The sequence below is a fragment of the Dermacentor albipictus genome, chromosome 1, assembly GCF_038994185.2.
Source record: "Dermacentor albipictus isolate Rhodes 1998 colony chromosome 1, USDA_Dalb.pri_finalv2, whole genome shotgun sequence".
In the NCBI taxonomy this organism is placed as follows: Eukaryota; Metazoa; Arthropoda; class Arachnida; order Ixodida; family Ixodidae; genus Dermacentor; species Dermacentor albipictus.
Genome location: NC_091821.1, coordinates 353280121 through 353297209, shown reverse-complemented (window position 1 = coordinate 353297209; position 17089 = coordinate 353280121). Strand labels below are relative to the sequence as shown.

The following is a 17089-nucleotide window of genomic DNA, read 5'->3' as shown; positions in this document are numbered from 1 at the left end:
CACGTGTTGTTTCTGACAGCCTTCGTCCGAGTGGTCAGGAGTTTATGCCATCCTTCGTCCGGGAAAAAGGTCGCGAGTTCGATCCCAGGCAGCGGCATTCCAGTCGGGTGGCATGCGGAAAAAAAATCAAAAGTTTGCACCCGCTCCAACTAAGCGGGGTCAAAATTAATGCGGAGCGCCCACTTCAGCGTCTCACATATAGCCGAGGCAATAGATTAGGTCAATACATTAATTATTTAATCATAATAATACGTTATCATGCCGGTAACTCTTACATTTCAATCACCGGTGCGGCTACACTTAGCGCTCCCCATTAGTGTCCTTCAAAAATGAATACGACAAGACGGCAAGACGCCAGGCCTGTGGAGCATTTTACTTTTGGCTCGGCGCTATACGGCAACTCGACACCCCAGGAAGCGAACGCGCACACGCTGATGCGAGAGCTGATAGCTCTGAAGAGCAGTTCCTTTCAAAACGCATGCTGCCGCTCTCGTAGCTCACTCCGTCCTGCTTTCTTCAAAGCAAAAAAAAAAGAAAAAAGACGACTGGCTGGCACTGTTAGCTGCTCTTGCATGCAGTCCTCGGAAAACAAGTCGTGCCTCTTGTTTCATTATATGATTGCGCGCAGTGCTGCAAAACTTCCGACGGATGCTGCAGCCTATCGAGACTCGAAGTACGTTCGAAGAGCCTGTTGTCATTTCGAAACCCCGGGGGAAGGAGGGTAAAATCTCCTGACATCATTTGGCCTGGCAAGATTCTAATTTTTTTTGTAATTTCCTATTTGTTATTTATCTCGCATCAATGGGTGTATCGATTCTAATGACATATTCGGGTGGTTGTTTGATAGTGCTCGTCTCGTGTGTTCTTTCTTAGTTGTTTCAATTGGTCCTTCTGCGTGCTCCTGGCAGTGGATTATTTCCAACAGTGTACATTGTAATTACAGTGGATCACCTTATCCACCATCATCAACCTTATCAACTTCTACGCTCTCTAACTCGGAGTTATTGCTCAACGGGTCGGTATGAAAGGACGGCATGAAACAATAGGCTCCATGTAAAATTGCACGAAAACAGAGGCATTACAGGAAACCTAACAAGCGACTACATTGATAGATCGATCGATCGATAGATTATTTCCTTCATTCATTCTCGTTGAGAAATGAGGTTGCAGAAAATGCAAGCGATGACTCACCTACGCAACTGACTCAAAGAAACATTTTCTAAGGAAAGAAATAGCGCCGAAGCCAGCTGTCACTCTTAGGTATCATTTTTGTCCAATTTTGCGATGTTGTGCGTTGTGCATTTCACCTATAAAATCATAAACACCTACACAGCCCACGTATACAACAACGTTTGCGTACCTTCTTATTTTCCCTTTTCTCATTCTCCTTTTGCTATCGTAGCGCCAATTGTGGTGTGAAATCTCCGGTACGGTGCATCTCAAAAGCGGCATCGTTGCGCTGCTGAGCACAAGGTCGCGAGTTCGATTCCTCGCCGCTACGAGTCACGATCACATCACCAGGGCGTTGAGCCGGGCTAGCTTTTATATCCATATCTCTGTAACCCCTTCCCACAATTGCAGGGTAACAAACCGGATATTCGCATCTTATTTAACCTTCTTGCATTTCCTCTTGTGTTCTACCCTCTCTCTCACTCTCTTATCCTCGTCTTTTCGCACTCAAGTTAAACCGTAGACGAACTATCACGAGCTACTCTTTCTGGCCTCCCCCTCCCCCTTCTCTCTCTCTGATCGCAAGAGCAGCAGCGTGTACGGGCTGAACGACGTCTGCCTGCGCCCTCCGCGCGTGCTGGACACGCCGTACGGTGGCCGGCTCGTGTGGACCATGCCGGGCCGCAACGGGCTCGTGGTGCACCTCAAGGACCGCAGCCGCATCCGGAACAAGAAGCGCTGGTCGCAAGTCATGTACATGTACTACCTGCTGGGCCACCAGCTCGCCGAGTCGAACCTCGAGCCCCATCGCAAGGAGGTGCGCAAGCAGAACACCTACATCCTGGCCCTCGACGGCGACATCAGCTTCCGGCCGGAGGCCGTGCTCTACCTCCTCGACCACATGAAGAACAACGCGGGGCTCGGTGCCGCTTGCGGGAGGATACACCCCATCGGATCCGGTGCGTTGGTATTTTACGGCGAGTGGCGGTGAAAGGCCGGTGTTCCCGGTATCAAATGTTATTAATCAAAGAGCAGCCAGATGGTCCGGAATATATGCTTTGAAGCGTAATTATCAGCGACTGCAAAGTAAATTTTTGCCTCGAGTACACCTCATTCGAGTAGGCAGAAACTTATTTGAGCGGTGTTTTGAGCCAGCAATCCGCTTTTATTTATTTTTTTTTCTCACGTCGTGTATCCTCGGCTCCACATTGGAGCTCAGCTAGGAATTTGTACGGCTGTGGAGGTGAAAATGGCCGGCGCGGGAGCCACCACTAAGAAAGGCCAGTGTAAGGTCGCTCTGATTGTTCGGGTTCTTAAGTCTCACGAATCGGCCTCGTGCTTTGTGTATAGAGAGGGGGTTCACTTCCCCCCATGTCAGCGGGGCGACAGTTGCTGTGTTATGCGGGGTCACAGGCAACGCGCGGGGTTGGGTGACGCGTCGCGGCAGGTGCCAGGCGGGCGTGTGCCGATTCCTGGGAGTCAGTATTGTGCGCACGATGTTGGCAGTCCGCCGACGGGTCACACAGACCAGCCTTGAAACGAACCGCTGTACAAAAGGTATTGTGGGTCTGGCGCCCGAGTCCCTGACTAATTGGAGGCGCCGCCGAGGTTAAGAAGGACTTAGCAACTCTGCCTCCGTGCCGCATGCAGTGAGCATGGACCTAATCCTCTACGCCTCCGGAACGTAATCGCCAGCCTTGTTGTTGGGTGCGACTGCCTGCGTGGTGTCTAAGACCAGCTTACCGTGCACGCTGTAGGAATGCGGTGCACACGTAAAGAGTGCATTCGCACGACGGCGTCTTGGAAACACGCACTCAAAGAACTTTGTCTTGTAGACAATAAATTTGAAGGACAAGGAGGGTCATCCGTCTCCCAGACGGCCAAACTTTGAGTACAGCGGCACTTCGTGGTGCCGGTGCCCCTGCTTCCGAGACATGTGCAGCCTAGACGCCGTTGGCATTTGAAACGGTCTGGCGATAACTTGTTCGGGCCTGGCGTGTTTTGCTGAGCCGGTCACTCACTACGGAGAAATGAGAGGGCAACGGAGTTTTGGCGAAGAAGGAAAAGAGCTTTGTTTTCCAATATGTTTATTTTTAAGAGTAAGCCCATCCCTGTGGGTGGTGGCTTAACAAACGGTTGACTCTGATTGGCAACTGAACCTGTGGGACGGGCCAACGGCCCTACCGCCTTTTTTTTCTTTGTATATTTGGGCTATAAAAATCGGGACGACATGCTGTCCCTCAGACTTGGCTGAAATCAGGATTGCTGATAGATCAGTGAGCCTCCGTACTATGTACGTTAAAACGAGTCTGGGCTCTAACAGTCATTGAGACAGTAGAAGAGTGAGACTTTGTTTCTCAATTGTTCAAGTTTGTAATGTATTTGTTTTACCTGCCATGTATATAGAAAAGTTTGCCTATAAATGTTTCTTGTACATCTGACCTCATCGTTTCCTGCCTGCGTTTGACCAACAACTGCCGATCATCGTCCGATAAGCTTCAAGTTCCAACTGTGAAGCGAGGACGGAGAACGAACGAAACTTTACTGCCAGCAAACAGACTGCCAGTACACAGGCCCCCAACACACAGTTTCGCTGTCTTTGGTGTATCAGTAGTTCATACTGGCACACGGCAGCAAAGGTAGCAGCTGATAAGCACTCTTCCAGGCTCTGTTCGGTCCACCTCCCTCCCGGTTCAGTCGGGCGAATATATTACACCGTACAGCAGCGCAGAGACCGATACAATCGACAACCCTTTATATGGCGTTTATGACGCGCTTCAAAAGCTTGAGAATCTATCCGCGTGTGCGTACGCGCAAGAGTACATAGCTCCTTCGAACGCGCCCGCCAAAGGTGGCTTTCCCATCTCAAGCAGCAGCATAGGGAGAAGCAAGCTTCCGTGACTCAGGCGCCATGGAGCCAATATATTGCAAAGTGCACGTGATTGCTCACGGAGGTGCGTAACACATGATATTACTACAAGGGCGATAGCTGTTATAATTCATAATGCCAGGATCGAATCTGGTATCTCGATTTCGAGGTTGGCGCTCAGAGAACCCAATGTAATGCAACGATACTTGCTGCTTATGTTCCGCTTGCTAGCTGGAAGCATAGCGCCCCTGTAGCGGGGTGGTAATATGGCATTTGATTACGGCCGCTCTTGTGACAGATAAGCGCGTCAGCACGCGCGACTTATTGTCCGTAACACATCCGATGCAAGTATCGACAACGAACCTCGGAATTTACTGTGCACAGTGTATGGGTACCTTTCCGAAGAATAGTTTCGAGAAAAAAAGTCGCTAGGGTTCAACTTGGCTTGAACCCAGTCATACGAGCGAAAGCACTGGTATGCATATTTAGACACGGTCCTTTAGGACATCTTCCTGACGAGCTATATCGGCAGGGTGCTCAGACTCAGCCTGGATCCTGCGGCGAAAAGTTGACGCGCTCGTACCGGCGCGTGCTTCATACATGGCGAGAATGAGCGACCAAATGCCTGCGTATGCGGCTCGTAATGTTTGGCACCGCGATGGCGGCGGAAGCAAAAGAAAAAAAAAACGCGGGAGAGCATGCGACGGCGTTGGGCGTCGAGGGAAAGCGCAGTGGAGGAGGACAGTCGCAATCTTCAAAGGATGGCGCTACTTTTGATTTTTATTGAGAAGTTTTGCCACCAGTGCAGCACAACTCCACCCTTCGACTTAGGAAAGCACTATGTTTCTCGTGAACTGTTGTGGAATGTCATTGAAACGCAGGGACTTCTGTCGAAGGGTGGCTTTACAATCCACTTTCTCGAGTCGAGGTGAAATGTCGAGTGGAAGGATGTTCTGGAATACAGGGTTAGTCCCGTGTTCTAGAATGTCCCTGCACTCAACACTCCATCTCAACAAAGTTGATGCCAACGCCTCCCCTCGACAAAAGTGTCCCTACGCTTCGTTGACACACCGCGTTAACTCTTGAGGAGCGTAACGTCTTCTTCAGTCGAGTCGAGGAGGATGGTCGGAGAATACGGGGGTAAGTATTGCGTTCATCCCACAAGCATCACGACTTTAATGTCCCTTGAAGCAAGTTCGGAAGTGACGTGTGCATTCGACAAATGACCAGCAAAACCGCGCAGTTCATTATTTTTTACTGACGTATCAGCCACCGTCTGATTAAGTGACCACAGTCGCACGGACACTTATGCGCGAGGCGCAGGTCCCATGGTGTGGTACCAGGAGTTCGAGTACGCCGTCGGCCACTGGCTGCAGAAGGCCACCGAGCACGTGCTGGGCTGCGTGCTGTGCAGCCCGGGCTGCTTCTCGCTGTTCCGCAGCGAGGCCTTGATGGCCGACAACGTGCTCAAGACATACACCACCAAGTCCACGGAGGCGCTGCACTTTGTTCAGTACGACCAAGGTGCGTTCTATTTTTCTATTGAGGAGAAACATTGAATAATGAATCACTCCCCATTCTTTCGAATGTAAGCCATATTTTACATATCATCGCTGTTCTTTTAAGTGTACGCTCTTTATCGTACTTTCTTTTACGTTTTGCATTTGGTCACCAATTCATCACTGTGATATTGCCATTAATGGTGTCATGTACCCAACTCTCTCATGTATTCATTTTGACTGTTTGATTCGGTTCGAGTTAGCGACCGACCGACTGACTGAATGACTGAGGATTGATAGTGGTGGTTGGACGACTATCCTGGAAACAAGAAACTCGGGACCACATTTATAAGACTTAGTTACCGTCCAACCACATGCAACGTTTACTGTGGCTCGTGAAAACTTGTTCCGCTCCCATTTTTCCTTAGAACAGTATCGCTCACACAATATTTGCTTATTCCCCAGTGGTTTCCTTCTTTCTTCTCCTTTTTTTCAATGTCTCCCCAGTCTTCTTGCGCGATCTGAAATCTAGAGTCATGTATCATCCCTAGGCGCTTTTGCAGAAATACAACATCTTTAAAAAGAGTATACACTTTGGGACTATACTTTTCGAGGGTGAACAAAATCTCGGGATGTTACAGTACTTTGCGGTGTCGGGCATAACCGACAAATGCGCTTCTCGTACCAACGTTTCACAAAATTTCCCCTTCGTTGGCACTGTCGGTAAGTCGAATTCCTGACACCGCTTCGGTCAGCAGAATGTCATACAATCGAAGGGCACGTTTCTCACTCTAAAACGACGAACAAAACGGCAAAGGAGCACGAACGACGACACAGGCAGGAATGGTCGTGACGCATGTTCGTCCTCCTTCTAGCGGCAGGCGTGTTCTTAGACAGTGTTGCCCGTGAGTCATTGCGGCGTGCAACCGTTGAAGTGCCACTGGCACAACGCTACTCGCTGTGCCGTCGTCTCCGCGTCGCAGGCGAAGATCGCTGGCTCTGCACCCTACTGCTCAAGCAGGGATACCAGGTCGAGTACAGCGCCGCCTCGGACGCCTACACCCGCTGCCCCGAGACGTTCGAGGAGTTCTACACGCAGCGCCGCCGCTGGACTCCCTCCACCATGGCCAACATCATCGACATCCTGATGAGCGCCCGAAGGATGGCGCGCAACAACAGCGGCATCTCGAACTTCTACATGGCCTACCAGGGCATGCTGCTCGTGGGCACCATCCTCGGGCCGGGCACCATCTTCCTCATGCTGGTTGGCGCGTTCGTCAACTGCTTCAAGATGTCCATCATGTCGGCGTTTGGCTTCAACGCCGTGCCGGTTTTGTGCTTCGTCGCCGTCTGCTTCCTGTGCTCCCAACAGATTCAGGCACGTCAATTGCGCTCCACATGGCACTCAATTCGACGCTTATCTACTGTAGCGATTGCGCGACCCGCAGAACAGCGTTTGCACCAAAATTCGCGTAGTAGCGCCAGGTATGCGTGCTTCTTCTAGCTGAACCACTGGCTTGTTCGCGCTCGGACTTCGCACAGAGGTGGCATCTCGCTGTGTATGCAGTTTAATATACCGCAGTTTAGTTCACTGCTTGTTTGTTTCGTACAAAATGAATTAGAAGTACGCATCGCTTGCGATGCTGCCAGACAAAAAATTTACTACTCACGTTCGTCGTGAGGTCCTCGGCTAACTTTGAAGCCTCCTCGTTGTCCTCCAACTTTCTAACCCATAAGGTTAGTATTAATGCCATCACGGTAAGACGTGTTTCGATTAACAAACATGTAATTGACGGTGCTTATCGTTATGAAAGGAGAGAATAGTCATCCACTCAAGAGTAGCGCGAAGCTGTACAAAAGAAACTCATAGGAGTTCTTTTTTTTTTTAGCAAAGCTGTCGAAGAAGAAAACCATGAGCCATTCCACTCAGTGAATGTGAATGACTAGCGAAGCTGTTCAGCACACCATACAGAGGTGACACAGAATTTAGAACAAAGGTACGAACTCGTTTACCATGATTTTTATATACATTCGCGTGGACGACGGGACCGCAGCCACGAGGATCCGGAGAAAACTAGGCACGCGTGACTTTTCGAAGGGACCGCCACCACGGGAGAGCGGAAGGAAAGCAGATACGCAAGCGCTTGGAACGCCGACAAAGAGAGGGCAATGCGAACGTAGACATGGCCGACGTGGCTCAAAGTGCAGTATCTGTTCTTATCATCTTAATATCTGATACGGGTCGTATTTGGACTCAAGATATTAAACTTTTGGCGGAATGCTTGAAGCCTGCTTCACCTCCGCCGTGTGTAGGCCCGGTATCGCACTATCTTCGGGATCGGCCCACGGTTATTGTACACGGAGGAGGAAAATGCACGGAACTCTAGCCATAAACAACTTCGCTATAAAAGTTTTTCCTAGTACTGCAAGTGAAGCGCAAAAAACAGGGACAGAAGGAGGGTACAACACACGCGCTCCAACACATGCACCTTCCTTCTGTCTTCTTTATTATTTTTTTTTGCGCTTCACTTCCGGCATGTCATACTAACAAGGCCGAATTTACACCCTTCTCTTCCTGGCCCGGGGATCGAACCCCTAGACCAACGCCTTTACAGGGCTGTCGCCCTACCATATGAGCTAACCAGGGTGCTGGAAAACTGCAGGGCGAGGGCGAATTGAATCTGTTCCTGCGCTTCGAGTCGCCGTTTAATTCGCCCTCGCCCTGCGATCTGCCAGCCTCCTAGTTAGCTCAGATGGCAGAGCGCCAGCACCGGAAACGCGTTACATCCCGGGTTCGATCCCCGGACCAGGTCGTATTTTTCTTCAAACTGCGACGCCATGTTTCTAAGAAATCCACGTGGGATTTGTTTCGTAGGTTCCTGTTACTCTCGAGCGGATGACATTTTTTTTTTTTTTCCTATCGTGGAACTTCATCTTCCTTGCCGATCTCTGAAAAGAATAAAAAAGAAAAAGGGACTCATCTGCCAATGTTTATCCTAAGTGTCCCTCAGGCTTCCTGTCGAAGAGTGTGCATGACTCCTTGACGCAACGTGCAGCGAACGTTCTATTCCAGATCGCGGTGGCGCAGCTGCTGTCGGTAGCCTACGCCCTGCTCATGGCCGCCGTGATTGTGGGCACGGCGCTGCAGATCCAAGAGGACGGCATCTCGTCGCCCGCGTCCATCTTCATAGTGGGGACGGCGCTCGTGTTCTTCCTCGCCGCTCTAGTGCACCCACAGGAGTTCCGGTGCCTGATGCACGGCCTGCTTTACTTCGTGCTCGTGCCCTCCATGTACCTCATCCTGGCTCTCTACTCGGTCATCAACCTCAACGTCGTCTCCTGGGGCACTAGGTACGTATGAAAGAGACGCGCGCGCGTGCGCGCGAATTTGACTTCACGTGGTACTCACGTCAGAGGAAGTTATGCGTTTTTTTTTTTTAATGCGTGCACGCATCCACAAAATACGTGCCTTCATTTGCGCGTTTTGAGAAGCATGCGCGTGTTTTGTGAACTTGTTGTTTTCCCGTCGCGGACTCGTTTCGCCAGCAAGTCCTAAGAAATCTTCGAATTAGGTTGGTTAGCACGTTGATTTCCTCGCGCATTACCTGTATACCAAAGTGGTGCGAACACAAAGACGAAGTATAGTTCTTTTTACGCGTCATCATTTGTCTTGCTTGTGGCTCGTTTGCGGGCGCACACGGCTCCGTGCACAAGAAAAGCTACCTTCGCTGTTGCGCGTCACAACTCCCCAAGTGTGCTCGGTAAAATGTCCTCCATAATTGCGTCCGTATTTTCTCGTCCACTTAATTGGTGCTGTGCGCGGTTGAGAGCACCAAGAGCGATTGCGCAATATTAGCGGTGTAATACACTAATGACAAAACCGGAAGGTCGTATATGGTTATTTCTTTATTTCTTTGTCAATGCTGACTCTAAGTCCGAGCACGAATCAAGTAAACATATTAAATAATGCCAGTAATGCTGCCCAATACATGCACCAGCTGAAGTGAAGCCACCGTTTGTAACGCCTCTCTGTGTCACACCGCATGCAGGGAGACCTCCGCTGCCAATACAACGCAGGGCGGAGCGGATCACGCACCATCCAACGCCGACCGGTACCGGCCAATGGCACAGGCAATGATGACGTGCCGCCTCGGCGACATACTCACCTGCCTCTGGTGCACAAAGTCCCACGGCGGAACCACGTGGGGAGACTTTTCCCTGAACACGGTCAGCAGGGGCGACTCAAGACCGGAGAGCCTCGAGCCCTTGTTGAAAGAGTGCGCAAACAAGATGCCCGTCTTGAACGAGGAGGAGGAAGGCGAGGACAACAGTGGCCAGCATAAGGAGCTTAAGCCGAATGGTACGGTATCTGCCGGTCATCGCGTCGAAGTCGTCCTTTATCTCGAAACACCAGCCGCACCCCGCCGTGGTATATAGCATATATGTTGCTTTACAATAGAGAGGTTGTGGGTTCGGTCGTCGTCAGCGTTGACACAGCGACGGAACGCAAGAACGCCCACGTGCTGAGGTTTCGGCAGGCATCAAAGAAATACAAACGGTCAAAATCTGACCCATAACCCTTCGCTATACGAGATCTTTCGCACCCTATATATTGGCCGCTTTGACGAAGCACTTTACCCTGGTTATTCACACTGCTATAAGGCTTCGCAAAGGCTACTGTGTGTAGCCGCACAGTAAGCTGTCAAAAGAAGTGAAGCTTGGACGAAACTTTTCACTTTTGTCACTCAACAACTGCGCAGCAATTTAATTTCACTTGCGCGAAGCTTTCCAACAAAGAGAAAACTTGTCCACCAGTAAAATTTATGGTGCAAACGGTCCTGGCAAGCGTTGCTTTCGAATATATTCGGAAAACCCTATGAACCATCACTACTGCGTAACGGTACCAAAAACACAACATCCTGTCACGACAAAAAGGACACAGAGGCGAGCTGAATATTACAGTCGCATACAACCAGGCATGTACGAACTCGCAACCCTTTGCAAAACCTGTTTCATGCCTGCATACATCTTAGAATTTCTGAGACACTTGCGGAATACGACGTTTCCTCCATTCAACGCCTTTATTCCTGCTTCCCGTAGGGAAGCAGGAAGAAATACGGGAGCGTGGCCAACCAAAATTTCCAAGAAAATGACATTGAACTCCCAATGTTTTCATTGCTTTCGGCAACGTTGAATGTCCGTGGCATCAGAAGTGCAGCTTGGCGTATACCCTGCCGTCAGGTTTCCCTCGCAGCTATAGCGCTCACCCGGACCTCTAGCATGCAACGCGTGCACAGATAAAAGAGCGGCTCGTCGCGTGCCGTTTAAAATGCTGCCCCCTTTGTCAAAGAACACGCGACCGGGATCGGCAAACTGTCGTGTCGCAAACGGCCGCATACGCCGTCTGGTCCACTCAGCGTTGCCCAGTGCCAGCTCCGCGAGCACTTGGCACAGGCGGCAACGATACGCTAAAACGCCCTATTCTTGCGAACGCAAGCCGCTTGCGTCCCCTAAACTAAAACTCTCTATAGAGAGTTTTAGTTTAGGGGACGCCAGCGGCTTGCGTACGCAAGAACGAGGGGCCACGGTACTGCGCATGCGCAGACCCCTACGTCTGGGTCTGCGCTAGCGCAGTACCGTCGCCCCTAGTTCTTGCGTACGCAAGCCCCTTGCGTCCCTTAACCTAAAGCTCTCCAATGGCGAGAACTGGGGCATCCGCAGGCGTCGAGAAAAGGAGTGGAGGACAGGGCGCAGCATGCAGCGTCTTGTCTACAGTGCAGCGACGGCTGATCGATCGTTAACGATCATGCGCAACAGTGAAAGTTCACGCTTTCGCTTGGGCGCTTCCGACAGTCTGCATTGATATCGAAGAAAAAAAAAAAAAAGACGGCAGGAAGGAGAAATCCGGTGTTCCATAGCAGGTCAATCGCGGCGACGGGCCTGGCAGGTGACGGCGCTATAGAGCTGCCCTCGTGCGAGCGCGCGCGCGCGCTCGCATACATTTTTCTCGCAGACCGACGCCTTCCTCGCGCAGGTGAAACGCACCTATACCACCCCAGGTCCTCCTTGCAAACATCCCGAGTACACGGGCTCACCCCAACCACAGCTTGACGCTCCTATTACAGAATCTGAATTTCGTGCAGCCCTATTGAAATTGCGCAATACCACACCTGGGGAAGATCAAATTACGAATGCTGCCATCCGAAATCTTGATGATGCCTCCATATCTCACCTCGTTACCTACTTTAACGAGTGCTGGGAGGCAGGTACCCTCCCTGCCTCCTGGAAGCATGGAAAAATTATATTTATCCCAAAACCCCACAAGCCCATCACCCTCGAGAACATCCGCCCCATTTCTCTTACATCTTGTCTCGGCAAGACCTTTGAGCACATAATCCTCGCCCGACTGACAACGTACATGGAAGAAAATCACTTTTTCCCCCACAGTATGGTCGGCTTTCGCGCACATCTATCTGCGCAGGATGCCCTACTTCAAATTACGCACGATGTGCTTGATGATACCATCCCCCATCTTACTAAAGCCATCCTGGCGGTTGACCTCATTAAGGCATTTGACAGAATTCGACACGCCGCCATCTTACGGGAACTGCAGGAACTACAGGTAGGCCCTAAGACCTACAACTACGTTCGCGCCTTCCTCTCTGGCCGCACTGCCTCCTTGCACATTGATCAGCTCAGCACACCCTCTTATACGCTCGGTGAATTTGGAACCCCGCAAGGCGCGGTCCTCTCCCCCCTTTTATTTAACATTGCTCTCATCCCTTTAGCCCAGAAGCTCAATCTCATCCCACACCTAAAACATACTCTGTACGCTGATGATATTACCGCATGGACCACTCATGGCTCAGACGGGGAAATTGAGGAAACTCTACAATTAGCAGTCGACACGATCTCCGCTCACGTATCATCTATCGGACTCGAATGTTCCCCCTCTAAGTCCGCGCTCCTCCTAATTAGACCAAAATCTGCCGCCAACTCACCCATCCAAATCACTTTACAAGGATCCCCTATCCCCATCACTCCCACCCTGCGCATCCTTGGTCTCTACCTGCAGGATTCCGGGCGCAATGACCATACCCTTAAAACACTCAAGGCCTCCACGCAATCAGTGTTGCAGCTTCTACGCCGCGTATCTTCCCTGCACAAGGGTTTAGACGAAGCAGACAACATGAAAGTTGTTCATGCTTTTACGCTTAGCCGCATTCTGTACGCCACTCCATATCTCAAGCTGAACTGCACGGAAACCGAGCGCGTGAACGCCATGATCCGCCTTGCAACTAAGGCAGCCCTCAACCTGCCTCGCAGTACTAGCACAGCCAAACTCCTTGCACTAGGCATGCATAACACGCTTCCTGAACTAGTTGAGGCACACCTTCAGACGCAGTATTTAAGACTTGCCGCGAGCGCCACTGGCCGCCATATCCTCGCCTCCCTTCGCATCAACATACCCGCTAATCAGTCAACCCTTATGGCCATTCCTCGACACATTCATACACCCCTTGTAGTGAAACCCCTTCCTCGAAACGTCCATCCCCAATATCACATCTCTCGCCGCATAGCTGGCGCAAATGCCCTCCACAAGTATTACGGACAGGTCGAGAAAGCCATCTGGGTGGACGCCGCATGTACAACGCATGAAGCTGTAGCAGTTGCTTACAACCCAACCTTACCCCGACCCCTAACTCACCATCTTCCCTCGGGCTCTACACCTGAGGAAGCAGAGGAGACCGCCATCGCCTTAGCCCTTGCCCTTTCGGATGCTGAATACATCTTTAGCGATTCAAAGACTGCTTTGTCCAACTTTGCCAGAGGCAGAATTCACAACCCTGCCTGGAACTTGTTGAACATCCCCACCCAGAATTTACCACGTAGGGTTGAGCTCCGGTGGGTGCCGGCTCACTCTGGGAACCCCGGAAACGAGGCTGCCGATAAATTGGCCCGAGGTTTAATTTGCCGGGCTCAGGACAGCCTCGATCCGGGTTTCTCGAGGGAGCGGGTACACAGCTTTGCGGAGCTCACGCAAATACCCCGTTTGGACCGTCGGTCTTACCCTCCTCCCCACTCCTCCCTGACGCACTCCCAACAGATCCTCTGGAGACGCCTCCAGACCCGCTCTCTCCCATCCCCTCAGCTGCTATCCCACTACTGTGGCACCTCCCCTACATGCTCCCTATGCGGAGACCCTCACGCCACACTCTCCCACATCCTTTTTGGCTGCCCTGCCGATCCTCCCCCGCAGGGACAGCCCGCCATCTCAAGCTGGGAGGACTGGGAGGTACTGCTCTCGTCTACGGACCCGACATCGCAGGTTACTGCGGTGGCTCGGGCTGCCGACGTCATGAGCAAAAGGAGCATGAACGTTTCGACGTAGTGCGGGACCGTGCGGTGGTCCAGGGACCCAGAAGAGTCCAAACTCACATGCTATGAATAAAGTTTTTCTGTCTGTCTGTCTCGCAGACCGACAGTTACACCGACCGCGCGCGGGCACCCGGCGCGCCGAACGTGACCGCGAGCAGGTGTCCGCGGGCGGGGGAAAACGGCGAACAAAGAAAGCCGACAAACGACCCACTTGCGAAGAAGGCCGGAAGAGACGCCTTCTGCAGGTTGGGCAACAGCTTCCACGGCACGCACTGCAGTGTCCCCCTTGCGCGTAAGGGGGCAAAATAAACCGACGCGCGAAAAGACAGAAAAAAAATGCTCTTCCCTCAGAGTAGTACGCGTATCTTGCGAGGTTGCCTGACAATGAAAGTCCCTGGGAATAATGTCACGCAATAATGGTGCAGTAGTGTCGTAGTGCGTTGCACTCACGCGCGCTCGACCGCGCAATCAACGGAGACGGGTTTCCCGCGCAGCCCACCGCGATGGACCGTTCGGTCGACGTTCGATCGGCAGCGCAGCGCGGGTTCGATTACCGTCCATGGCATGACTACGCATTTCGAAGGGAGCGGAGGTGGGCACGCAAGGACGCCCGAGTATGCACACTGGGCGCACTTTGCATAACCTCGGGGGGTGAATAATAGTGTACTTGAAGATACCATGTGCATGGTGTCCAGCCCGTAATTATAAGTCGAAGAAGAGACTTCTTACCGCTCACTCGCACTAGGCCGACCCGACACCGATTACGGTCTGCCGACTGTCGGCGACAGCGTTTTTTTCCTTAGTGTCGGCGCCTCTATCACACGGTACCGACGACTTGGATCAGCGTAAGCGACACTTTTTCCGCCGTATACGATATAGTATGCAGTGAACCATTGTCAAAAGATTGAAACGATGCCTTCCTTCAGAATTCCGCGAATGTGCTAAAGCATGTTGTTTTGTTCTTTTACCGCTGAGCCGTCGGAGTTCACAGCAGTAGACACGACCGAACTAAATCCTTATTATCTGAGCAAAATTAATAATTCGGATATCTTCGCGTACGCAGGTGCTTTACCGGGACCCCAGGGCGCGGCAGCAGAGTGCGATCACTCGGCCTGGCACACTCATCCGACGCTAAGGCATTGCACCCGTGACGATTTGGAGCCGGAGGAGGACAGGTTCTGGAATTCCCTCATCACGGAATTCCTGGAGCCCGAGAAAGCGAAAGACGCGTCCACGGTACACGAGATGCAGGAAAAGCTGGATGCGCTCCGGAACCGCGTCGTATCTGCGCTGCTGTTCTGCAACGCCATGTACGTCCTCGTCATTGTGCTCCTCCAACACCACAGGAGCACGTTGTACATCGAGTGGCCCCTGGCAGCCAACGTGACCATAGGCTACGTGCCGTCCGCCGAGTTCGTCGTCGTGCAATCGAACTACAAGCGCCTCGAACCCCTGGGCATGGTGTTCATCGCCTTCTTCGCCTTCATCCTGCTCTTGCAAGTGAGCGGCATGATAATCCACCGCTTTCACACTTTCTCGCACATGCTAGCCTCCATTTCCATCCTGGACTCGACCGAGCCTAGCGAGGGCTACAAGACTTACCTGTCTGCACTGAAGGAACTCCAAACGCCCGAAACCATCGAAGACCTGCCTCCGGCGAATGCATCCGCTTCTGGCGAGGAGACGTGGCGAAGACCCAGGGCGGTGGACCTGGAATTCGTCCTCACCCGCAACCTGATGAACATGAATAACAGACACGAGATCGAACGTAAGTATAGTGACCGCTCAGGCGACCGCTTTCCGGTGTTGCTCAAGTACTTACCTCTTAGCAGCGGCGGCAATATTTGCGCAGTGTCAATACGTCGTTAGGCAAAGCAGTGGATAAGCTGCGAGGGCCATTGGGCTGCTGTCACTTGCTCGTCAAAACATGTTCTAGCTGTTCCTTCTGCAAGATGTGTGTGGGGCCACCATTCCGCAGATATAGGGGAGAAGGGGATGAGAAATGAAGAAAAAACCGGAAGGTTCCTAACACTTACCTGCATGATCTCCACGGTGAAACGGGGACTCGTAGAAGCCTCCAATGAAACAAGATTTGTTTAGAGCGCGGAGCAGGCGAACAGACAGTAACCCAGCCTTCTGCTGTCTGAAAAAAAAATAAGCAAGATACGAGATGTTTAGAGTAAACTTCCCTGTCATGACTAATATGTTGCGAAGAGCGATGCCCATGGATCAGTGACTTCGTTCTCGAGTTTAACGGCAGATCTCACGAAACAACCTTCTGTCTTACCGCGCGTTTTAAGGATTGAGAGATCAGATCGGGCGTGGTAGCGCTTGTGTGACAGGAAGAACAATGATGTATACGTAAATTTTTTTTTTTATTTCTTTCCATGCAGTGATTCCTGAGACGAACACGAGCTGCCTCAAGCAAGCTCTGAGTCGACAAGCTGTGGCCGATATGCTGCGTCGTCGCGGTAGCGACCCATCGCTTTCTCGCCGGTCAAGAAGAAAGCCGCTGCGCTCTGCCTCGTCATACAGATGACAAGAGCTGAGCGGGCATAAATGAGGACGTGTTTGCAACGTAGACAGACTGTTTTACTAAATAAAGCGTGAAGACGTTGACGTAGCAGCAGGTGCTGCTCAAACCGCACACTATGTACTCTGTGGTGTCGGGAATTAAGCGGGCTTGCCGCCAGTATCAGAGAGCTAAATTTAGCATAAATCTACCATTCGACCGTTACTGTTTCGGCCACCTGCCAGCTTTGCACTAGCCGTAGCATGCATGCACCTAGCGTGGCCTAGCTGGAACGTGCAATCCTGGTAATTCGGTGTGGTGTCTTTGTATATGCATATACAGGAACACTAATTTGTTGGTGATGGTGTCGCTATGCTGCAGAACTCGATATTATCGCCATTTCACTGTGTGATCGGTGCACGGTTTCGGTATTCTGAGCCGAATGACATTGCTGCGGAAAAATGGGGAAATATACGGAAGTGCGAAAGAGGAGAGTGAGGTCGGCATCCTGGACTGTGGCGAAGAGACCAAATGGCCGTTGCTCACCCTTCTACGAGCCAAGCGTTTTCAACATCCCCTTGGGACACCGATCCATGATGCTTATACGTCGTGTCATGAACTATGCGCAGTGCAAAGGCTATGAGTCGTCTCAGCCAATCG

General features: G+C 51.6%; 1 protein-coding gene and 1 pseudogene across 3 annotated transcripts in view; both read left to right on the top strand.

The window, feature by feature from the left end:
• LOC135918576 (chitin synthase chs-2-like) overlaps positions 1-16564 on the top strand; it is a 182373-nt gene extending 165809 nt beyond the window's left edge. For all 3 annotated transcript variants that reach the window (XM_065452203.2, XM_065452201.2, XM_065452202.2), the window contains exons 10-16: positions 1762-2129; positions 5363-5563; positions 6522-6916; positions 8612-8889; positions 9588-9898; positions 14981-15685; positions 16311-16564. In XM_065452203.2, coding sequence (XP_065308275.2) covers positions 1762-2129; positions 5363-5563; positions 6522-6916; positions 8612-8889; positions 9588-9898; positions 14981-15685; positions 16311-16456 — 2404 coding nt within the window. In that variant the 3' untranslated portion in view covers positions 16457-16564. The remainder of the gene's footprint in view (positions 1-1761; positions 2130-5362; positions 5564-6521; positions 6917-8611; positions 8890-9587; positions 9899-14980; positions 15686-16310) is intronic.
• Positions 7722-7890, top strand: LOC135918580 (U2 spliceosomal RNA; annotated as a pseudogene).
• Positions 16565-17089: the final 525 nt, after the last annotated feature.